This window comes from Dermacentor andersoni, chromosome 3 (assembly GCF_023375885.2).
Source record: "Dermacentor andersoni chromosome 3, qqDerAnde1_hic_scaffold, whole genome shotgun sequence".
In the NCBI taxonomy this organism is placed as follows: domain Eukaryota; kingdom Metazoa; phylum Arthropoda; class Arachnida; order Ixodida; family Ixodidae; genus Dermacentor; species Dermacentor andersoni.
The window spans coordinates 171,689,172-171,713,568 of record NC_092816.1 but is presented as its reverse complement, the minus strand read 5'-3'; the positions used below and the strand labels follow the sequence as shown (position 1 = coordinate 171,713,568).

Below are 24,397 nucleotides of genomic sequence, written 5' to 3'. Positions count from 1 at the left end.
ATGTTATGCGTAAAAATTACACCAAGATACTTATACTCAGAAACCTTATCTACTGTACGGCCGTTGGACGAGTAACTGAAAAGGGAGGGGGAAGATTTGTTGCAGAAAGACATCAGAACGGTTTTATTGAAATTAATGTTCATTTGCCAAGTGTTACACCAATCGCAAAACCTAGAAAACGACTCTTGAAGGCGATAATGATCATTAGAAGATTTAATCACTTCATATAAAACGCAGTCGTCAGCATAGAGACGGATGTTAGAAGAGTAGTGAAGTGGCAAATCGTTTATGTATAATAAAAAAAGAAGTGGCCCAAGGACGGAGCCTTGGGGCACGCCTGATGTCACATCAACAGTAGCGGAGTCAGTCGAACTGTAAGAGACGAACTGGGAGCGAAATGAGAGAAAGCTTAAAATCCAGTTAACCAAATGAGGATTATTCAGTACAGCATTAAGTTTAGCAATAAGTTTAGAATGTAAAACGGTGTCAAATGCCTTCGAGAAATCTATAAAAATTGCATCGACCTGGTTGCCTACGTCAAGGTTAAATGAAATGTCATGCGTGAACTCAACTAGCTGTGTTAACGTGCTAAAGCCGCGCCTAAACCCATGTTGCATGTTAGACAATAAATTATTTGATTCCAGAAAGAGCGTGATGTGCTTATGAATGATGTGTTCCAACATTTTGCATGACTGTGACGTCAGTGAAATTGGTCTGTAATTCGACAAACACTGCTTATCTCCAGATTTATAAAGAGGGAGCACTTTGGCTAACTTCCACGAAGAAGGTACAGTAGAGGATGATAAGGACTTTCTGAATATGACTGACAGATATTTTGATGACCACAACGAATAACGAACAAGGAACGCATTGTGTATCCCGTCCGGACCGGTGCATTTCTTAACATCCAGGTTTAATATAAGGTTGAGGACGCCTTCGCAGTTTATCTCAACGTCAGTGATTGCTTCAGAAGAAACTATAGTGGTAAGTGTCGGGATAAGGTTGTTATCGCAAACAAACACGGATTGGAAATACTTGTTGAAAGCATCGGATATCACCACCGGGTCGTTGGTGACGTCATTATCTATTCTGAAAGAAGTGGATGAAGCACCGCGAGGTAAAATAGAAGACCAAAATTTTCGTGGGTTAGTCCTTAACAAATTGTGCAGGCGAACGCGAAAAAAGAAATCCTTGGCATTTTGCAACATAAGATTGAGTTCTTTCTTTGCCTTAAGAAACCTATCCAATGCCATGGGATCAGTGCCTCTTCTGGAACGCCTTAACCTTCGAACGCGACGGGACAAATGCAAGATATCGCGAGTCATCCAAGGAATGTCAGAATTTTTTTTCTTAGTCTTAATGGGCACAAAACGTTCGATACATGATTTGACAAGACGCTCAAAGTAATTAGCAAGGCAGTTGACGTCCTGGTTGTCTGCAAGTGCACTAAACGTATCGAAATGATGAGATAAGGCATCAGTAACGGAGTTGTCGTCCGCACGAGTGAAATCAGGGAAACTAGTAAACGTGTAGGGGGATTTAGAAATTGGACAGGAGAGTGACACTAAAACGCCTCTATGGTCTGAAATACCATCGATTACGTCGCAAGAAAAGTCACGTTCGGCTAGGTTAGCGCTTAAAAAAACTAAGTCAAGGACGGAATTTAATCTGGTTGCGCTAGAAACAACCTGGGTGAGACCAAAGGACAAGGAAATGTTGATTAGTTCTTTACAAATAGCTGTGTCGCGACCGACTGCAGACAATGACGGCCAGTGGATGCCAGGGGCGTTGAAGTCACCCATACAGATAAAATTCGACGAAGCAATGTTGATCTCACTCATGAAGTTTGAAACAGCATGAAGAACATCAAGAGTAGAGCCGGGGGGACGATATATAACACTAATCACAATACGCCGATTGTGAAGGTAAATTTTACACCACACGGATTCTGTTTCTGGAGGAGAAGGCAAGACTGAGAATCGTATATCCGACCGGATAAGCAGTGCCACTCCACCACCAGTACCGCTAACTCTGTCTAAGCGCACGGCAACAAAACCGGGTGGAGTGAACTCAGATTCATAAATACCATTGTGCAGCCAAGTCTCAGTGATGCCGATAACATGGGGGGAATGAATAGATATAAGGGACAATAAATCAGGAAATTTTTTAACAATACTACGAGCGTTTATATTCAAGACAACAAGGTTCTCAAAATGACCAGGACGAATTCAGGAAGTGGATGGAAGGGAAGTCAAATGGCCAGACTCAGAAGAAACACGTTGAGCGGGTGCCATTACTAATGAGTTTGAACTGTCATCCCAGTTATAACGAACCTTGTTAATGAAAGCATGATCGTATCTCAACTGCACAACAGAACCGCTGTCCCGAAAAGAGGCTGATGCATCCCAGATTTTTTTCCGAATTAACCGAACCCTAGAAGAGAAGTCTTCTTTAATCACGAAATTTGAGCCCTTGAGTTTTGAAGCGTTCCTAAGAACCTCGGTTCTGTCGCTGAAGTTAGAAAGTTTAAGAATGACGGGACGAATGTAACCAGTGCGTGCTCTACCGAGCCTGTGGCAGCGCTCAATACGAGGGCAGCTAGTATTCAGGTGCTGAGTAAACACAGATGAAACTGCACTCATCAGGGTGGTAGCGTTTTCATCCATTACTTCAGAAATACCGTGTATTATCAGATTGTTTCTACGAGAATGGTTTTCAAGGCTATCATTTTTTAAGACCAAGTCCGTTACCTTAGTAGTCAAGGCATTTATTTCAGCGCGTAAATCACGCAGTAAACTAGAGTCTTTGGACATAGGAGTGGATTCTAGTGCATGAACACGTGACTCTAAAACATCAAAGCGACGCGCAACTGACTGTTGAAATGACTTAATTTCCGCAACATCTCGTGCCAACTGGGTCTGCCCCTCCAATAATTTAGAGAACATATCGGATACCGAAGGGTCGTTTTTATCATGGCTATCAAAGGAAGGGCGAGCATCGTCATTCTCATCGGGAGCAGAACCGGATGCACGCCTAGACTTAGACCGAGGGCCCGGGCCAGGGTTGATTTCCACATCTCCGCTTAATAGGAGACAACTTGCGCAATACAATGCATGCGAACAGCAAGATACAAGACGTTGTGGGCAAGGGAGCAGCAGCAGAAAGCGATCATCAGATCGGATACACTCAGCATCAGAATAGTAACATACCTGTATGAAGAGCAAGCAGCGATTAAACATGGTGCCGGTGCCGCTGCAGCCTAGCCCACTGAAGAGACGATCCACGCGCTGGACATTTATACCGTCGGCTGCTGACGTCACAGACCGAGAGTTGTCGATGATTGGCTGATCAAAGGACAGGGCATCGGGGTGACTGGCATGCTGTAGCTTGAAGTGGGACACGCCGAGGTAATCGCATATGGTAGCGATAGCGCAGTTCTTGGGCAAGCACTCGATGACGTCCACGTGCTCGACCGCCGAGGGAGCCAAGTCAGACGAAGCAGTTCCAAGCCATGTGACACCGCAAAGGGGGGGTACAGCAAGGAAGCCGAAGAACTGCATGAAGAGCAAGCAGCGATTAAACATGGTGCCGGTGCCGCTGCAGCCTAGCCCACTGAAGAGACGATCCACGCGCTGGACATTTATACCGTCGGCTGCTGACGTCACAGACCGAGAGTTGTCGATGATTGGCTGATCAAAGGACAGGGCATCGGGGTGACTGGCATGCTGTAGCTTGAAGTGGGACACGCCGAGGTAATCGCATATGGTAGCGATAGCGCAGTTCTTGGGCAAGCACTCGATGACGTCCACGTGCTCGACCGCCGAGGGAGCCAAGTCAGACGAAGCAGTTCCAAGCCATGTGACACCGCAAAGGGGGGGTACAGCAAGGAAGCCGAAGAACTGCATGAAGAGCAAGCAGCGATTAAACATGGTGCCGGTGCCGCTGCAGCCTAGCCCACTTTGGTTCATTACAATCGAATGCTTGTTCCGTCGTCACCGCTTCAGTTCGCATGCATGTTGACCATGTTCGACCATGTCATTGGGGCGCTTCTGCCTAATGCTGCTGCGCTTGTTCGCGATGTTCAAGGCCCCTACGAAATCAGACAGGTCGCCTACATTTCTGAATATGCCAGCGACATTCGTCACGTCAGCGGATAATCAAACGCCGTTGCCGATGCACTTTCTCGCGCCGCCATTTATCCAACGAACTACAGACGACCAGTCATCGACTTCACAACCATGGGTGCGGCCCAAGGTATCGGCCCAAGGTATCCAGCTGCTTCGCACAAGCGGCACTTCTCTGGTGTTTGAAGATGTCTTGCTCCCTGAATTCGAAGTGCCCCTCGTTTGTGATACGTCGACCGGACATCCGTTGGCTCACCCTCGCATTCGCGCAACACAGCGACTCGTCACTTCGTGTTATATGTGGCCTAGTATCAACGTAGACGGTCATCGCTGGTGACGCGCGTGCCTAAAGTGCATCGGTGCACTGCGACTCCTCTTGGCACATTCCCAGCCATCTGCACGTTAATATTGCCGCCCCCTTCCTGTCTGCGGGAACCATCGCTACCCATTAACCTGCATTGACAGGTTCGCCAGATGGCCTGAAGCAATGCCCCTCCTGGACATAACGGCGAAGCCGATAGCTCCAGCACTCGCCACACTCGGGATTGGCCACTACGGTGTGCCTTCCACCGGTACGACTAACTGTGGTCGTGAATTTGACTCAACTTTGTTCGCCAATCTATCTTGGCTCCTCGGAGTCAATCACATCAAGACAGCCTCTTACCACCGATATCAAATGAAAGGGTTCATCGAACGTATTTATCGCGAACTGAAGGCTTCACTCATGGCTTCGACTTTTCTTTCATCATGAATCGACTACCTTCCTTTTCGTTATGCTTAGCATCCGCACCGCTCTTCGCATTGACTCTTCCTCCAGCGCCGCCGAGCTTACGTTTGGCACCACACCTCGAGTCCCCGGCGAATTCTTGGACGACTCCCCCACCGTACCTGTTGTGCTGCCGTTTCCGACAATGCCTACCTTATATGCAACGCTATGCGTACTGTCGTTACTCCCCCCTCCCGTTCTTCCCGTCATGTATACGTGACGGGAAGAATGCATTCAGAACGGCACGCACGTCTTTGCGGGCCACGATGCTGTACGTCCTGGCTTATGGCCCCCGTATGATGGTCCGTTCAACGTACTCAAGCGTGCACCTAAATGCTTTCAATTGGTCATCCACGGCCGGGAACATACGGTTCCCGCCGACCGTCTGTAGCTTGTCTACTTTGACTCTGATGGTCTAGCATCTTTTGCTGTCACATTCCCTACCGACCGGGCCAGTCCTACTAGCCACGTGCCTTTCGCACCACCACCATCCACTCTTCGCCATTCGTCCCGCACTCACGGCTTCTTCGCTAGAACGGGGGCACTATAGCTCGCCACTAGGTGCCACAGTGATCTGACCAAAAAGATGACGACGACACGCCTAGCACGCTGATTGTGAGGGAGCAGTGCAATCGGCGGTTGCGAAAATGTAAGGCCAGCTGCGCTTGGTTCCGCCCCCGTCTTACTGAGCGGGTTCTCCTAAAATATTATTTGTGGACACCAGGCACCAGCATCTGTCTGGTTTTTCCTCCAGACAGATGATGACAGAGACAGACAGGTTCTTTGGCTCTTGGAAACCTAAATTTTGGCAAATATAATGTGGGCTTTTCGACGTACAAATATCATTGTGGGACTATTGCGGCTGTAGTTGTCACGCATCGTTGCCTTTATTTCTAGTTTCTTTTCGTGTCTGCTGTGAATAACCAACAGCATTTGGTTGATAAGTGGGCTTCTATTATCACTGGTTACCTATGGAACTGAGTGGAAATGACGACATATTATTGCCAGTCCAATTCTATAACGCTCTTCCTGCTTTCTTTCCTGTCATTCATGCATTCACGTCAATTAATCACCTTAGAACGACAGAAAGTTGAGCTAGCTGATAAGGATTCATTATGAAAAAAAAAAGAGGTGAGGCGTGCAAACAGGACACAAGAGTAGAGAAGTGGACAACAGGAACACCGTTCGTGTTGTTGGGCGTTCGTGTTGTCCCTTTCTCTACTCTTGTGTCCTGTCTGCACGCCTCACCTCCTTTTTCGCATAATGAATTAATCACCATTTTACATGTTACAGGCCTCAAATATGCGCTTTTATGAGACAATTTTTGTTGTTGTTTACAGTATCTCGTGGACTGCGAATCTCTCCCTTCGTTACCCAAGATAACATTTCACCTAAACAAGCGACAGTTTGTGCTCAGCCCGGACGACTATGTTTTAAAGGTAAGAACTTTGGAATAATGCTTTCTTTTCATTCCTTAAAATGCCGTTTCCATAATATGGCACATAAATCGAAGGTGAAATAAAACTTTAATTTAGTTTACATCGGTGCTTTGTAGGCTTAATAATACTCCTAGATGCGTTTCTGGCCTGTGTTCGCAGCGCCAAGGAAAATCCAGCGCTCTCACCCTCAGGGTGATGCAAATCAGCATACACTCAACGTGAACGCATATTTTCTGCTTCTTGCACAATTGTCATTTTTATTCTTTGGTCCTTGACTCACGGGTGCCTCCATTTCAGCTATCGCCAGAATTGGTCTCCCTGCGATGGCGTAATGAGAAATCCCTAAAATCGAAGGGGGCGAATCCCAGCCATATACTGCTCTTTCATGTTTAATTATAGTTCTTGAAGCTTTTTTTTCATCCCATCATTGTCCTATCGTCATTGCTAGTCTCATTCAACACACCATCTCTCCGGTTCGATGGTCTTCAGTGCGTCACGAAAAAACTGTGTCAAGCGAAACGGTGTCGTAGGGCTGCTGTGAGACGTGCGAAGCATCCTGTAGGTGTGGCGACACGTATGCTCGGAAATGTCTTGTCATGTCTCTAAGCTGTCATCTCCGCTGTACTTTGAATTAGCAGCGAGAGTAAAGGACCTGGGGCAGGATTCACAAAGCTTCTTGTTCGCAAATGCTCTCCGCATATAATCAGTCATCGTAGCTTATACGTACCGCGTTGTAATTGGTAGTCATTTGCTCTTACGAGCAATTCTAGCGTAAGGACGTTTTCTGAATATGGACGCTGACTGAAGAAACTCGCAGTTAGCATGCAATACGCTTGAGCCGAAAGAAACAATAAAGTTCTTAACGTAGTTTTTCCCCGAATCCAAGCCTAAGCATAGAGGATTCGCTGTTGACAATTAGTTGGCTTGCGGCAAACAATCTAAAAGAAATTCTCCACTGAATGCTCCACTGTCGTTAACTGGGTGTCTAGGTGCTCTTGCGCGGCATTCAGTGTAGTACCACCTGTGACTCTCACGATGTCCTTACACTTGCATTTGAACTGCAAGTGTTGTTTTACTCAAAAAATAGGGCCTGACCCCGAAGCCAGGGCTTTCTAAAAAGAAAAGAAATGAAGTCACATAACGGTCAAGTAAAGGACTGTATTTAAGAGTAAACCTCACGGTAAAATAATGCGCCCCGAGGACATTGTCTGTGTTCGATGTCGACCACCACTGAGTGGCCTTTTTTGTCTTACTGTGAAATTTTATGTTCCGAAACGCACAGACACATCTTGCCTCATGAACTGCACAACAGTTTACAACATTTCGCGACGTCCGAATTAACCACGGATGTTTCGCCGAAGACTGTTACCTGTCCGCTACATACTGCACAAGAGACACCTTGGCTGCACGCGCTTGACCCCCGTGACAACCAATGTCAACCAGTCGCCCTATTTGCAGGACGAGGTAGCGAGCTCTGCAAAGGGGGCCGTGTAGGAGAGTTTGCGGTGGTTTGCGAGTGTTTTAGATACAGAAAAATGTTCCGTTCTGGGCTGACTGTTTCAGATCAGGATTCCTTGTGGGTGCCTAAAGAACACGGTCGCACCTCCGCAACAGCAACCCCCCTTTACCTGATTAGTGCGCAATAACGCTTTGAATGCAATGTGAAGGACCGCATCTGTTCAGTGAGTATAATTTAGAAAAAAAAGAGCACATCGACAACGAAATGTCAAAAGGAATGTGACAGCCACCAGATAAACACAATCTAGCCACTTTTACAGCGTTAGGCATTTATTAGCTCGCTGTACCGGTATTAAATGTTAGGGCCATCCGAGCAAGCAACACTCCTTTTCCTCTTTTTCACCCTTTTCAGCCCTTAACGCGTCACAGAACGCTCGTAAAAATTATGACATTCTCTATTATCATCGTCATTATCAGCCTACGTTTATGTCCACTGCAGGACATAAAATTCTTGTTTATGTCATTATACCTTATGATACCCTAGCCCAGATTAAACAATGAACTGCCCGCCTCGTCTTCGTCCATCCATTCATCCCTCGCAGAACATCAAGGAACACCTGGTTCAGCGATACAGAATAATCAAAGTGCACCCCGCATGTAATTTGTGTTCATAATTATGTTATACCTCGAAATTTGTCAAGGCAATGCTAAATATTATTCCTCGCTTTTACCTTCCAATCAATGCATCCACTAAATTCATGGGTGTGATACCGTATTGCATTACGCGCAAGAAAAATGCGGGCAGTTGCGTTGTAGCTTTGTAGTACGATATCTCATTATGAGTATACGCAATGGATTTTCTGATTGATGTTATTTATTTCAAGAAAGTAAACTAATTTCTGGTACTCAAGTGGAAAGCGTAGAGAACTCTTAGCCATGGCTTTTGAGGTTTACGGCACCGCTATCTTGCTTGCCTCGATGCTCGCCTGCGGGCCCCCAAGTTCCTGAGGCGTAGACACACCCTGTGCCTCCGGTTCAATCACAAAATTCCACGTCTCTCATATTCCCTCCTGTGCGTTCGGTTGTTAAAATGGACATCTTCTGAGCTGTTCTTCCGTACTCGGCATCTGACGGAGTGGATAACTACCTGTAGGGAGGCGTCACAGATAGCCCACATTGCAGTGCGCACAAGCATGGCAGGAGCACAGTTTTGATAGCCTATTGTACTAACGCAGGTGACGCAAGAAGGAACCACCTTTTGCCTGAGCGGCTTCATTCCCATGGACTTTCCACCGGAGATGGGGCCACTGTGGATACTGGGAGACATGTTCATAGGCCGCTACTACACCATCTTCGACAGGGGCAACGACCGAGTTGGCTTCGCCGAGGCCCGCTAGTCAGCATCTATGCAGCGGAGAAAGCATGGCTTTGCCGTTCTTTATACAAAGGCTCCTAAGGCCCACCTTCTAAACCGGGCTGTTTCTCACGCTGCCACACCCTAGACGTTATCACAGACCAGCATGCTCATTCAACCTCCGAATGTTCCATCGTAGTCCATCCCTTGTCTGGTTCGCGAAGTGTGCCGTAGGAGCAGTTCCAAATAAATGCCATCATCATATTCCTGCTTAAGTGACTGTATCATTCGTTCATGAATGAATCGGCAACCGGCGACGGCGAATGTCTGATACAACTAAAATGGGCAATATTCATCGACTATAACAAAGGGTTTCCTGGCTTCCTACCCAATAGGACTGAATGAGGTCGTTACGATCTTGTTCGAGTTATGCAGAGATCTAACACTTCCTGTTAACCACGTCAGTTCACGCGGGATGTGTGAAGACAAACATAAGTTATTTTTCTATGGAGTCTTCTCCGTAAATGCCCGCAAGCCAGGGTTACCACCAAGATTTTAAAGTTACGCAATCATTTCAGTATAATATTTAGTGGACCCTGCGCATCACCTGACTAATAAACGATTGCTGGGCGGTTCGCTCTTGATTTTCTACGACGGTGCTAGTGACTATGCATTGAGTTTTTCATCGGACGGAACTACCATGGTGAGTCATTGCTGTTTAGGGCAAGGAAATGTTTCCATATATCCTGAACTTCATCGGAAACATTCTGTTCCTGAAAGCTCATTGCACAATACCACTTGCTCACGAGATTGAGAAATCTCGTAAGCAAGTGGTATGGTGCGTAATACTACGTGTACATACTGCGGACGCGCTGCTGTCTCTTAGATTTAGCGCGCAGCTCCATTTTCTCTGTGCTCGTAATGCTTCCAGCCGGAAATCTGGGATCTCGTCGGAAATCAAATGCACGGCTACGCAGGAACGTTATGCGACAGCTGCGTTTTTCATGAAAACCGCCAGCGACACGTCAAGATGCATTTATGGTCACCATCAGGTTGTGTAACAATACCAGGATACAAATTTGCTTCACTTGTCCGGCGTCAACGAAGTACTATCGAAAAAGAAAGTTTGTGGAGACAGTGTGCTCTGAGGCAAGAGATACCACCTTGCCACCTGCTTCAAAGCCAGATCCGCATTTTTGATCGCCCAGTTGCCACGATATCGTTATGGTTTATAGGAGCGGGTGGGATGATATTGTTATGGAGTTAAAAACCGTCAGACGTATATTTACAGGATATTTACAATGATTGTAGCAGCTAACAAGATGGTAGAGAGCGCGCGAAACCCAGAGCGTCGTCTTCTTCCGACCAAGCTGAAATCATCTTCTTCGTCAGCGTGTCACATGACCCTCGCCGGCTGAAGCACGGGCTCGGTGCTGCTTAGAAGGTGGGCGAGTGATACAGCTTAAGACGCGCGACGCGGACCACGTCGGAGCGATGCTGCGCCGCGGTTGGCTCAAGAGGGGTGATTTCGTACGTGACGTCAGTTGCTTGACGCAAGACACGGTAAGGGCCAGAGTAGCGTGAAAGTAACTTCTCCGAGAGGCCAACGCGTCGTGACGGCGACCGAAGGAGAGCCAGGGCGCCCGGTGTGTAATGAACGTCACGATGGCGGCTGTCATATAAGCACCGCGGATTGTCCTGCGACTCTACAAGTCGACGTCGGGCAATATGGCGTGCTTCTTGCGCTTTGAGTATGGCTTCACGGGCGTACACGGATGTGGAATTCAGAGTAGCAGGAAGAACGGCGTCGAAAGGTAGTAGCGTAGGGTCGCGGCCAAACAAGGGGGAGAATGGAGAGAAGCCTGCGGTATCATGGCGAGACGAATTATAGGCGAAAGTAACGAACGGCAGCGCAACGTCCCAGTCGCGATGGTCAGCGGAGATATACATGGACAGCATGTCAGTAAGGGTGAGGTTAAGACGCTCGGCTAGACCATTCGTTTGTGGATGGTAATAAGTAGCAAGTTTGTTTTTAGTCGCACAGGAGTGTAGAATGTCATTGACAATTTTAGAAAGAAAGTAGCAGTTTCAGTCGGTTAGGAGCTATCGAGGGGCGCCGTGATGAAGGATGACGTTCTCTAGAAGAAAGTCGGCGACATTGGTTGCACAGGTGGTCGGAAGAGCCCGTGTGATTGTATATCTGGTGGCGTAGTCTGTTGCTACATCAATCTACTGGTTTCCCGAAGCAGACGTAGGAAAAGGGCCTAAAAGATCAACGCCTACACGGCAGAATGGTTCTGATGGTACGTCAAGGGGTTGTAGGCGACGAGCAGGGAGTGTGGTCGGCTATTTGCGTCGTTGACAAAGGTCACACGCAGCGTCATAACGGCAGACGTCACGGTATAGACCAGGCCAAAAGAAACGCCGACGAACGCGGTCATAAGTCCGTGACACGCCAAGGTGACCGGCAGTCGGTACATCATGAAGCTGGGCGAGAACAGTCTGACGCAGATGCTCAGACACAACCACGAGTCGGGCAGGGCCGTCCGGGCGCATGTTAGAGCGGTACAATATATCATCTTGCAGTTCAAACATGCGAAGCGAAGGATCGAGCGTCGTTGAAGTGAGCCGTTGAATAAGGTCTTGTAAGGAGGCGTCCCGACGTTGTTCGGCTCCAATATCGCGAAAAGCAGCCAGAGAGAGAATGTTGACAGGTATGCCGGCCGAAGAAACGTCAGAAGGATCGACAGAATGGCGCGACAAGCAGTCCGCATCTTGATGTAACCGGCCGGTCTTGTATACAACTGAATAGTTGTATTCTTGAAGGCGCAGAGCCCAGCGGCAAAGGCGCCCTGAAGGATCTTTGAGGGACGAAAACCAACACAGAGCGTGATGATCAGTGATGACTGTGAATTTGCGGCCGTACAAATAGGGGCGGCATTTACTATAATTTACTAATTAATAATTGGGCTCAGCAGATGAAAGAAAGCGGCTGGTGTAGGCAATAACATGTTCTCGCCCTTCTTGTTTCTGTGCCAAGATAGCTCCAATACCGTGGCCACTGGCATCGATACGGACTTCTGTTGGAGCTGACGCATCAAAGTGAGCGAGAATGGGCCGGGACGTAAGCAGCCCAATCAACTAGTTGAACGCACCAGCTTGCTCAGGGCCCCAAATGAATGCCGCGTCTTTCTTGAGGGCCTGATTGAGAGGAAGCGCAACGTTCGCAATATTTCGGACGAACCGACGGAAGTAGGAGCAAGGGCCCAAGAAGCGGCGAACATCCTTGGCACATGTTGGCACGGGAAAGTCTTTCACTGCCCATATTTTATCGTGATCAGGGCGTATACCAGAAGAATCGACGAGATGCCCGAGCACAGAAATGTCACGACGACCAAAGTGGCACTTAAACGAATTTAGTTGTGGCCCCGCCTGACGGAAAACAGATAGGATCGTCGATAGGCGTTCGAGGTGTGTCGCAAAAGTCGGAGAAAAAACGATCACGTTGTCCAGATAACAGAGGCAGATGGACCACTTGAAACCGTGTAGGAGGGCGTCCATCATTCGTTCAAATGTGGCCGGGGCATTACATAAACCAAAAGGCATCACTTTGAACTGATACACGCCATCGGGAGTAATATAAGCTGTCTTCTGGCGGTCCATGTCATCGACGGCAATTTGCCAGTAGCCGGAGCGAAGGCCGATGGACGAAAAATGTTGTGCTCCATGCGGCCAATCCAGGGCATCGTCAATGCGTGGTGACGGATAGACGTCCCTCTTTGTTACCTTGTTCAGGTGCCCATGATCCTCGCAAAATCACCAACTGTTGTTTCTCTTTTTAACTAGTGCAACAGGGGATGCCCATGGGCTGCAAGAAGATTCGATGATGTCTCGAGAAAGCATCTTGTCAACTTCATGTTGGATTATGTGTCACTCAGTAGGCGAGAGGCAGTAGGGTGGCCTATGGATGGGGCACACATCACCGGTGTTTATTCGATCTTGTACGACAGATGTTTCTCCGAGAGGCCGCTCTCCAAGGTCGAATATGTCCCATTATGAGGCAAAAAGGCAACGTAGTTCTTGAGCACGCTGGGGCGGAAGATCGGGAGCAATCATTTTTGTTAGGGCATTCAAGTCTGAAGGGACAGGGGGCGAAGCAAGAGTTGAACACGAGGAGCTGTTACAAGTTAAAGCCGAAATGTGGTAGTGTCTGGCCGGCGTTATTTGCGCCAGAGATATTCCGAGCGGGAGTACTTGTGTACAAAGTCCAAAGTTCACAAGCGGAAGGCAGGACGTGTTGTACGAAATGGTAAAGACGGCGTCAGGAAAAGCGACGTTACGCGAAAGTAGGACATCCGGATTAGGGGATACGATATAGTAACCGTCTGATATAGGTGGAACGGTGGAAACACCTATGTAGGTAACAGCACGGTGAGGGAGGCGAATATGCTCTGTGGAACATAGCCGTGTCGGAGCACTATCGGGAGGGTCAATAGCAGCAGGTAGAGCGAGTTGCAAAACACCAGCAGAGCAGTCTATCAAAGCGGAATTTGTAGACATAATGTCAAGGCCCAGGATGAGGTCGTGAGGGCAGTGCTCTAGAGCATAAAGTAAAACAGAAGTATGATGTCCGGTGACACTCACGTGAGTCGGACCCATGCCAATAACGGCAATAACGGTGGGACCTTCGGCGACTCGGACCGCAAGCGACGGGGAAGGAGTGAGCACTTTCTTGAGACGGCTCCGAAGCTGAGCATTCATCACAGATACGTAAGCGCCAGTGTCAATCAGAGCTGTAACAAGTGCACCATCCACGTTCAGTTTAATGAGGTTCCGACGTGTGGACAAGGTCAGAAGAGGATTTTTGGGTCGGGTCGGTTTGGCAGCATCATCTCCAGGTGCTCAACCCGTTAGTTTTCCGGAAGGGTGCGCCGGAAGGAGCTAGGGGACGGTGATCGACGAGATGGAGGCGATCGGGAGAAGCAGTGACGTGGCGAAGGAGAGCGGCTAGAGCGGGTAGGAAGAGAAGTGTCGCCAGAATTTACTGGCTGCGTTTGCGGAGGGAACCGAGGAGCAGCATGAGCGCCGTGGGAAGGGAAGTAGGGCCAGGGGGTCGAATTCCACGAAGACCGGCAGTGACGTGAAATATGGCTGATACGGCCACAAGTGAAGCATATAGGCTTGTCGTCTTGAATGCGCCATTCGGCCGGGTTGCGATACCGCGTTGGGGCATTCAGGCTGCGGGTGCGTATGACAGTGGTGGACGGAGTGTAGTCAGGCCGATTACCTGAGCAGGCGTTGGTCAAGCCAACGTTGGCCAATTCTTAGCGCACGACGGACTGTATCAGTGAGACGGTCGCCTGGCAATTGTCGGGGCCATGGAATGGGATTGTGACAGGAGATGCGGCTTCTATTTCACATCGGGTGATATGTAGGATGTCATCAGAGCGATTGGGTGTGGGCGGACTGCGGAGGTCTTGGCAGGTGGACGTAGCAGCCGTGTTGGGAAGGCGGGGAAATGGCTGGGCAATGGGGTGACTCTTGGCTTCTGCAAACCGCCTGCATTCGGTAATAATGGCCTGCACAGTTGAAGAATTCTTGAACACGAGGAGGTGGAAGGCATCATCTGCTGTGCCCTTAATGACATGTGCAACTTTATCAGGTTCGGACATGTTCGGGTCCACTTTGCGGCACAGAGCGAGCACGTCCTCGATGTACGTGAGGCAGGATTCATTGCACGTCTGTACACCGGAAGCGAGGTCTTTTCGGGTGGCGCGCGCATATCCAACAGGCTTGCCAAACAAATCCTTGAGCTGCTGTTTACAAATGTCCCAACTGGTGAGTTCCCCTTCGTGGGTCCGAAACCAGACGCGTGCCGTGCCCGCGAGGTAAAATATGAAATTAGCGAGCATGATGGTCTGATCCAAGTGGTTGCTGGAGCTCACCCACTCATATAGTTGAAGCCAGTCTTCAACATCAGTGTCGTCGATGTCAGAAAAGCTTCCTGGGAAGCGGAGTTCTGCTAGAATGACGGTGGGCGTGGGTGCCGACGAGCCCGAAGCATCGTCGCCTTGTGTTGGTATTGTAGATGCAGCCAAGGAGCGTCCGCTGCGTAAATCCGTCTTGATAATGATCCCGCAGCCTCCACCAAAAATTTTACGGGGTTAAGAACCGTCAGACATATATTTACAGGATATTTACAATGATCGTAGCAGCTGACAGGATGGTAGACAACGCGCGAAAGCCAGAGCGTCGTCTTCTTCCGACCAAGCTGAAAACATCTTCGTCAGCGTGTCACAATATTAATGACGCTGCTCTCGTAATCGTTATGTTGCCTTGTAGCACAATCTTGGCGTACATTGAAAGGTTGCATGTTCACCGGTGTAGAGAGGCATCAAGCTGGAGGTTACGCAGCGCAAAAATTAAGCTATTCCCGAACGTTATCGACAGAGAATGTGACCTCAGTAGATCCCGACAATCATCAGCAAGCGTGCATACTGAGTCTGATTAACAGACACGCTGGTCATGGCAATATGTTAATCAATGTTTAACGAAGCTCCCTTATTGACGACGGATGCGTGGTACCCTATTGAAATTACATTTTGTTATGACAGCAGTAAAATTCCACCGTTATCGTCGCCCGTGGGTAGTCATCATGCCACAAAATGTAGCGTAGTTGTCGTGTCCCTATTGTTAGGTCGTCATTGTCGTTGAAGTCAACGTGGCATCATCACCAAACTGTTGTCATCATTATTATGCCATTTTTGGTCTCACCGTCCTAGTTGCCATGCCATTGTTGTCACCGTCACAGACGTAATGATTGTACTACAGTTGTCGCCATGTCGTTGTAGGCGTCATGCTGCGGCCGTCTTCGCGCTTTAGCATCGTTATTGTTGTGGTCGTCACCGTATTGTCATTGTCGTCATCCGAGTGTTCTTGTGTTTGTTTTATAAACAATAAGCTCCTGACAAGACAGGTTACCGATGGACTGGCTTATATCCTAGCGACTAAGTAATGTCAAGGACACACCAAATGAAAAACAAAAGAAAGAACAACGGCAGAAAGAAAACATATCATATAAATTTAAGGTCATATTACCCTACTATAGGCTCTCTACATTATATACATCGTTAGTGCACGATATGCGAAGGTCCCATGACGGCCCCACATTACGAGAACATTTCTCCAACGAACACATAAGGAAATAAAAACGTTGGCTACAACACAGAATAAACTGCATTACTGCGGGTTCTGCATCTAATACATAGAAAGTGCATTCCACCGAAGAAAGCTGAAAGTATTTATGTGCCGCGACATTTTTGCGCGCGTGATACGAGGAGATGTTCACGCACATATACGGCGCTGGCTGCTCCTTGGATCTTTAAGATGTGCTACATACAAAATAGGGTTGGAACATAAAACATAACAATACGCAACATAGTTTCAACAAAGTTGTGTTGCCGCATAGAAGTTACAATAACAAGACAGGATAACAAAGACGCACTTAAAGTCGCCACATCAGTTTTCATTTACATTATTTTTTCAGAAGCTTTCCTCGATCACACCAGTTCAAAGCCTCATTCTCTTTTGACATCGTCTACCAAGTGCAGAGCGAGAAGAGAGGAATATACTTTGTAGTCGACGGTCAATTGAGACAACCGAAAAAACTTTGCATAGTGATGTCTTTAACGTTCTATTTAACAATTATGGTGAAGCTTGGTTTTAGAAAGAAAGAATGCGCTCACTAGAGACGCTGTTCCACGCGCTGCTGATTTGTCGCAATAAGCCAATATGTATTCTGGGGTGCGATCGCGCAAACAGCTCGCTTTTCCGTTCTCTCGCTTGCCCTCTCGTGATTCGCTGGCGCGCGCGCGTTTCGTCACGGCGGCCATTGCGCCGGGGCGGGACCACAAAATGCGCTTACGTCACACTCCTGTCAATCATTCCAAAAGCGAGGGGAAACGGCCGCTTTCGAGGAACGGTCGGCAAGGGCATTCGTTTCGAAGAATGAATGGCCGTTGCCATAGCAGCGCTAGTAGCAGACGATGCGCCTGTCGTCTGCTCATAATGTCGTCGCTCGCCGAACATGGCTGGCCCTGGCGGGGGTCGAGTTTTTCGAGATTAAAACGCGATCCGCCATCGCCGAACGTTAGCGATGTTAATTATTGAAAACAACTGTGATCACAGTGAAATTAAATGTTGCGCCTGCGCTGTGATCAATATAAATAGTGCTGTTTTAATTTTGATTGATCCGAGTGCATTTGTCGAGAATGCTCGCCGTTTCACGTTGTGCTCAGAGAATCGCGTTCATTGTTCGGCGGTTTGTTTGGCGCTCACGAGTCGCGATGGCCGCTCCTATCGTCGCGCTTTTGGAGTCTCTCGGGCAGCCTCGGCAACGCATCTTTCGGGACGCATTTGTCGAGCTTACCGAGGAAGAGTTCCGCGACCACTTCAGGCTCTCGAAGCGCACTGTGCGCTGGCTCTGCGAGCAACTGGAAGACGCCATCGGTGGCCTTCGGACCGGTGGCATCACGACGCAAGACAGGGTGCTTTGTGCTCTCCGTTTCTTCGCGACGGGGAGCTTCCAAAGATCCATCGGCAGCGAAGAATTCGTATCCATGGGGCAAGCTTCCGTGAGCGAAAGCATTCACGCAGTTGCGGAAGCAATAACCGTGGTGGGCCGGCAACAGGGCTGGGTGAGCTTCCCGTTGACAACGGCCGGCAAGGCTAGTGCAAAGGCGGCCTTTGCGGATCGGGGCCGCATTCCCGGTGTAGTGGCCTGTGTCGACGGGACGCTCATAGCGATCAAACAGCCCGAAGGACTCGGCCCGGGCTAGACCGCGGGCTTCATGTCAAGAAAAGGCTTCTACGCCTTGAATACCATGATCGTAAGTACTCACGTTCTGACATTTTTTTTGCACGCTGTCATCTTTTATTAGGTTATCGGTTTTATGTAATGCCGTCGTAGTGTGTACAATACGGGTACCACGTAAAGCAATATCGATCGTGATCGAGCCCGTTCGGAATTTAATTTCTCGGTCCAGATTGACTCATTTGCTTAAGCTGCGGGAGGCAGGTAATCGCGGTTGATAATTTCGAACCGAATCAAATCGATCGATAGTGCCCTTGCGGTACGGGTATAAGAGTACGCATTGAACAACCAAGGCGGCTATGATGAGCGTTAATTCACAAATGTCTCGTGAATGTAGCTTTTTGCACATTTCTTGCAATAATTAAAGAAGACTATTTCGGAGATTGCTTTTTACTAATGTGAGAAAGAATGCAGCTGTGTCTGGGAAAGAATTATGAAATCATGTTGGTGCAAAAACATTTCATTCAGACTATTTATCTGTCAGCATGACGTGAAATATGAAAATATTCCAGCTCAAATTGCTTCTTCTGAACCATTTTCCGCCCGTTTGTTCTGCCCTCCAGGTGTGTGATGCCCACATGCGCATCGTGGACATCGATCCGCGTTTCCCCGGATCGTGCCACGACTCCTACGTGTGGAGGCACTCGCCACTGTTAGGCCGCCTCACACGTAACCTGCGACGTGGAGAATGGGTGCTTGGTGAGTGCTGCAGACATGTTGCAATCAGTGAAGTATATTACACAGTTATGTTTCCAACATGCAGGAGACTCAGGCTACCCTCTTGAGCCATGGCTGCTGACACCTGTGCCAGGCCATCCAGGCATTGACACTCCGGAGGGGCGCTACAACCAGGCCCATGCCTCCATGAGGAACGTTGTGGAGAGAGGTATTGGCGTCTTGAAGGCAAGGTTCCGGTGCCTTCAACGGTACCGGACACTCCTTTATGAGCCCAAGGATGCAGCCACAATCGTGGCAGCCTGCGCCGCTCTCCACAACATTGCTTTGAAGGCAGGGGAGCCGGAGCTGCAGGACAGTGATGAGGAGGCTGATGACAACCAGCCACCGCTGCAACAGGGCTTGCCTGTGTCTCAAGGGCACCACACCTGCCGGCAAGAAACGCCCAGAGAGCTGCTGATGAGGGCGAAGCAGATGAGGAGTCAGGTTGTCAACCTGTTCTCTGCGGCCCCTAACTGGCGTACCACTCACCTGCGTATGCTGCATCGTCGGCTGAGGCAGCAACAGCAGGCTCGTCGCGCGGCTCAACCGTAAAGCCAAGTGAGTTCTCCAACATAGGCGTGAAAAGGCAAACCTCATAATGCCATTGAAAAATTGAAATGGTCGCCCTTGATAAAAAGGATGCAAGGCATTTTCAAAAATATTTGTTTTGATTAATACTGAAATCTCCATTGCGGATTTTCACAGGGTGTGTCACAGTAACAAAAGGTTTAGAAACAGTGGAAGAGAGACGTTAAAAAAGTGTTGCTGGGCAACTTAGTTCCTGATGGGAACGCAAATTCAAGGAGAATACAAAAAACAGCACAAGCACCTGAGCGGGTGTGCTGCTGCATCTCTATTCCGGGTTCTTTTTTTCTTTTGTAATTTTATTCTTAAATAACTAGAAACACAAAATACAAAATGACACTCTGTTATAACAGGAAATTTTGAAAACAAAACAGACAGAGGTAGGTTTTGCACGAAGACATGTCGTGCCATTTCGACATTTTTGTCCACCCCTGTAGCCAGCTGGGTAGCTAGATTGAAACGTCACAAGAACATTTCATTTCACACTGCATCGGGCACATTGTTCATGTAGTATATTCAGCCAGCATGGAGTAAAGCCAAGACATGGTGTAGCTCAAGGAAATGGTATTACTTTAATGTACTCCATGGTTTCAACTTTGTAAACATCCTCGTGTCACAAAAAAATACAGATAAATGTCAGCCGCTACATGTTCTGCATTCAGATACACCCCATATAATACAACATATCTGAAGTAGCAACAGTGACGAAATATGTCAGAATGAGCTGGACTAACGTGCTGCTGTAGCAGGAAGCCTGCAGGACGTGTGTATGTCACATATAACAGCACCTTGAACTACTCTTCAGTATCAGGTACAGTAATGCACTCCATAGCTGTAGCTTAGCATATATAACGTTACATGGAAGTAGTAGCAAAAAAATATCACAGCAGGAGCCTATGTGGCTAGCCAGAAGTGCTTCATGTAACACTTATCACCCTCTCATTATAAAAGTGGTAAGCATACAAATAAAAAGCATCATGCAAGCCTGACGCATTCTGTACTTCGATATAAATGGCAGGAATAACATGACCTAGTTGAAAACAATATGACTAATACTGTTTTTCTCCGCGTACAAGGCATCAGCTCTTAGCTGGAGAATCCCCATCAGGCGCCAAATCAAGAGTTAGCTTCACTATATGTAATGTGTAACACAATTCTAAAGCAGCCATCTAGTGATTTCAGGTAGACACTGGATATGGAACCTTGCAACAAAAAAAATTGGACCTCAGTGCAACAACACAGAGTACAGAAAGAGCAACGCTAGCATGACTGCCACCTAACTCGTATGACTGAAACACCCGAAACATATTAATGATACTTGCTAAAAAATACTAAAACATACTAACGATAAAGTTACAAAAATAGTATGCAATTTCTTGTGCACATAACGGAAATAAGGTAACTATTTAATTTCTGCTACCTTCGAGTAACATCTCAAAGTTTAGAGATCACTAAAAAAATATTTAAATGTACAAAACAAGATCAAAGTTATAATGAACGAATAATAATGAACGAATAATAATGAATAATACAAAAAATACAAGTAATAAATAATAAAACTTCAAATCGTCTATTCCCTCCTTGCAGCCAGTGCCTCCTGCATTAGTTGGCCCAAGAGCTGCGAAAGCTGCCCCACTGGCCGCAGTGCCTCCGCTACTTGGTCGGCCTGCCGCTCCACAGCAGCCACGACCCGCTCAGTAGCTGCAGCCAGCCGGTCTACGCCCTGGCGGATACCACGAAGGAGCTAGAAAGAAATCATTACATCAGCATCCATTCCCGCACAGTCGGTCAAGCACCTCTACAGCAAAGTGACCTGCATAACGAAAGAGTTCGGTCGGTTCCTAGTGTGAGGCGTGCTGTGCACAATGTTTACAAAGTGAGCTGTAGAACGGATGATTTTGGTGGTCCCAAGCACTTCAGGTATAAAGGTGCTCAACTGCATGTATGCTCATTCAGATTACCATATGTTCATTAGTTATGGGGACAAGGACAAACACTTTCTATGTTGTTGTCTGTCTGCACCATTGTATCTGTTTTTTGTTGTTGCTTTTCATGTAGTTCTGCAAAGAAATATCAATACCATATGTACTTTTATGCTGTCGAGCCGCCGGAAAGTTAACAGATGGCATAGCAATAAGTTTGGGATTGCAAATGAGCAAGCGACCATGACATGTATCACTGTAGCAAAGAATGCTAGGCCCTATGTTGCATTTTGTTGCAAAAGCATGTATTGGACCCTGTATATAAATTGTTATTCAAGCATTGCAAGCTGTCGCACTGCCATTATATGTGATGTTTCCCAGCCTTCCAGAACAAGTTAGCAACTTCAAACTTTGTGGAAATAGCCACAGTCCTGAGTGTATTGTGTGGCAAAGTTTTCCTCTTACTGCCTTAATTACAACCATTGCAACTCATTAATCAACAGTGTTCTCCTTTTTAATGTTTCAATAGTTTATTGAGGTTTGTGTTCTCCATCGTCCTCAATAAACTATGCAAGCTATAGTGTTTCTAAGTGCGTCAAAATAAAGGAAACTTTACGGCGATGTGCAGGATAAATTTGAACTGTGAGTTAGCTACCGCCTTTGCAAATAATTATGAAGATGAAGGGCCCAGAGCATTTTAGGTATTTTACATATGCCACTCAATTTACCCCGCTGCCTTGGGAAAAATGTTTCAGACATGAATATTTTTGTGTGATGGGGGAGAACTATCACAATCAGCATGCGCAATCCGATGTGTGTGATGCAATTACAGCATATGCGGAAAAATTCATTAGCTAATACTTGAAAGTGGGCGGCCAAGGTTTGAAACGAGTAAGTCATATGAGGCAGTGTTTTAAAACGAGTGATTTAATTACAGGCAACTTGCCATGTTTATGAAACTGCTCAAAAGAAAGAGCTGTAGTGGAAATTGGAATGTATGAAGCTGTTATTGTGTGATTGATTGCAAGTGTCCCTGTTGTCTAGTCCACCCAGTCATTGCCTGTTGCAGAAATGCTAATGGCAGTGATTACTGTGTTTGAAGCTGTTACATTGTGTTAATGATTGCAAGTGACCGTGTTTATGACCATGTACGTAATGTATGATGATGTTCTCGTCCGTCTCCCTTAGTCTTTTTTTTTTTCAGTTCAGCTATTGAAACACGTGTTAGCCATGTATGTGAGTTAGTGACCTGTGCAGCTCATCAAATTGCTAAAAAAATGTTACACCTGTCTACTGTCATTCTATTACACTCCACCATATAAAGCAGGCAAGGGCACACGCACTTCGTTTGTCTCGTCATTCTGTGCGACGGTTCTGGCGTAGTCATCCGCGAGCCGTTCAACCAAGGCCTCTCGGTGGGACACCCGACGAGGGCCTCGAGACCGGCGCTGCACCCGGGGTTGGTAGCCTGGAAAAAGTACCACTTTTTAATGAACTAAACACACAACTACATTACGTCCAGTGCATTCATGCTGTGACATTGCAGGATATTTCCTTTTCACTTACTGGTTCTCACTCCGCCAGGGCCAGCTGCAGGCTGTGCAGTGGCTGGAGGGCTTCGGGGCAGTGGCTCAACAGCGACCACTCCTGGCTGCTGCAGTGCTCCTATATTGGTTATAGAGGGTACATTCACTCAACGGCTAGAGTAGAAATAGTTTGCGTTCCTTATATACGAAACAGATTCCACAAACAGGAAGGCAACAGGGAAGAGCAAAAGCTTACCTTCACGTGAAAGGCCGCTTGTTCCAGCGGTGGTGCCCACAGATTGCACGGTCACCTCCATGGCGGGCTGCATTATGTATAAGATGCGAAGAAGCAGTTTTGTCAAGTTTGCGTAATCTGCTCCTCCCAATATGCACTAACGTAGAGTTATGACAGCAGAAAAAAATCTCTTGAAATCCCAGTAGTAAACCATCTTGTGCATGCCAGCAGCAAACACATGCACATAAAGGAAGAAAAACTATATCTGTTATACCAGTGTCACGCAGGCACTTTTAATCTGAATCGATCCCGATCGGGGCAAAATTTCCCTATTTCTATTGCCTCCCTTCGCGGAATGAAGAAAGGAGCCAGTGACTGTCGAGAAATTCTATCTAAACTGGGCGCGATCGCGAATGAAGCGGGCTGCGTGACTGGGGTATAACACTGCTTACGCGATGCAGTATACACGGCGCAACTACTGTAAATTACTGCCGCGTCCTCCCGTTTTTTGGTGCGTTTGTCAATGGCTTACCTCGTCGAGCGGTTGGTAGAACGGCTCGCACACTCCGGTCACCGTGGAGGTGCCCACTAGGGCGATGACACGGCCACGAAGGCCGGGCAGACGGCCACCACCCGTGCCGCTGCAATTACGGACAGCATTGTAAATATCGCGAGCAACAGAACCGCTCCTCGCACTCACCTTTGACTTGCGGAAGCTGCGGCGGCATCTCGACGGGAAAGAAATACTTCTTTCCGCCAAAAGACCTGCCACTGTTCGGCTGTCTTGGCGGCCGGGCCCTCTGTGTTCAGCAGGGCGGCGAGCTCACTCCAAAGCTGCCGCCTCCGCTCCACCGTGCACTCCGGTGTGAGTGCGCATGATGCCCGCACAAGGTAGGGATGGCCCTCCATGAACGCCACCAACAGTTCACGTTGGTGTGGCGACACGTGAGGGCCAAGCCTGACGTTCTTGTGCGACGACAGTTTTGCAACTGACGAACAGCGATTTTGCAATTGAACTGCGCGCTCCCGCCAGTTTGTTTTGACGTGTGCGATACCACCTAGCGGACTAAACCAAAATATATGCCGCTTAAATTAGTTTTCTGCTCTCGCATGAGATTTCCGAGGCAGATTATATGTTGCAACAGTAAGAATCTTTTTCTTATATTACGTGTTTAATTATTAAAGCATCACAAACATTCTGCACTTAATGTATCGTCCCCGATCGAAGCTCAAACTGGTGACGCAAACTTCCGGGGCTGGGCTCGCTCGTTTATTGGCTGTGCTCTCCCTCCCGTTCTCACAAATCTTGCGGACGGCCTACTTTGTGACGTCGCAGCCAGACCGAACGAACGGAAAAGCGAGCTGTTTGCGCGATCGCACCCCTGGGCCACAGTATTGA

General features: G+C 47.8%; 4 protein-coding genes across 4 annotated transcripts in view; 3 read left to right on the top strand and 1 right to left on the bottom strand.

The window, feature by feature from the left end:
- Positions 1–9,405, top strand: part of LOC126524048 (cathepsin D-like) — a 38,211-nt gene extending 28,806 nt beyond the window's left edge. The window contains exons 6-7 of the mRNA XM_050172425.3: positions 6,231–6,329; positions 9,023–9,405. Of these exons, the coding sequence (XP_050028382.2) occupies positions 6,231–6,329; positions 9,023–9,184 (261 nt within the window). The 3' untranslated portion in view covers positions 9,185–9,405. The remainder of the gene's footprint in view (positions 1–6,230; positions 6,330–9,022) is intronic.
- An 8,081-nt stretch (positions 9,406–17,486) lies between these two features.
- LOC126524159 (putative nuclease HARBI1) lies at positions 17,487–17,978 on the top strand. The gene has a single exon (XM_050172509.1). It carries the CDS (start codon positions 17,487–17,489, stop codon positions 17,976–17,978), a length of 492 nt encoding a protein of 163 aa, XP_050028466.1.
- Positions 17,979–18,108: 130 nt separating this feature from the next.
- LOC129382972 (putative nuclease HARBI1) lies at positions 18,109–19,541 on the top strand. Its single transcript, XM_055067173.2, has 2 exons — positions 18,109–18,712; positions 18,777–19,541. Exons 1-2 carry the CDS (start codon positions 18,511–18,513, stop codon positions 19,280–19,282), a joined length of 708 nt encoding a protein of 235 aa, XP_054923148.1. The 5' UTR covers positions 18,109–18,510; the 3' UTR covers positions 19,283–19,541.
- A 1,344-nt stretch (positions 19,542–20,885) lies between these two features.
- Positions 20,886–23,895, bottom strand: LOC129382863 (uncharacterized). Its single transcript, XM_055067085.1, has 5 exons — positions 23,531–23,895; positions 23,020–23,086; positions 22,804–22,902; positions 22,581–22,705; positions 20,886–21,038 (listed from the first exon to the last, which is right to left on the bottom strand). The coding sequence occupies exons 2-5, from the start codon at positions 23,078–23,080 to the stop codon at positions 20,886–20,888; spliced, it is 438 nt and encodes a 145-aa protein (XP_054923060.1). The 5' UTR covers positions 23,081–23,086; positions 23,531–23,895.
- Between the last annotated feature and the right edge of the window lie 502 nt (positions 23,896–24,397).

What these genes read in the sequence shown, in the direction of transcription:
- LOC126524159 (XM_050172509.1), top strand. Translation starts at nt 17,487, where the DNA reads ATGGCCGCTCCTATCGTCGCGCTTTTGGAGTCTCTCGGGCAGCCTCGG.
- LOC129382972 (XM_055067173.2), top strand. Translation starts at nt 18,511, where the DNA reads ATGAAAATATTCCAGCTCAAATTGCTTCTTCTGAACCATTTTCCGCCC. An exon ending in ACGTGGAGAATGGGTGCTTG is followed by an intron (nt 18,713 to 18,776) that starts GTGAGTGCTGCA and finishes TCCAACATGCAG; the next exon opens with GAGACTCAGGCTACCCTCTT.
- LOC129382863 (XM_055067085.1), bottom strand. Translation starts at nt 23,080, where the DNA reads ATGGAGGTGACCGTGCAATCTGTGGGCACCACCGCTGGAACAAGCGGC. An exon ending in AAGCGGCCTTTCACGTGAAG is followed by an intron (nt 22,903 to 23,019) that starts GTAAGCTTTTGC and finishes TAACCAATATAG; the next exon opens with GAGCACTGCAGCAGCCAGGA. An exon ending in AGAATGACGAGACAAACGAA is followed by an intron (nt 21,039 to 22,580) that starts GTGCGTGTGCCC and finishes GGTATCCGCCAG; the next exon opens with GGCGTAGACCGGCTGGCTGC.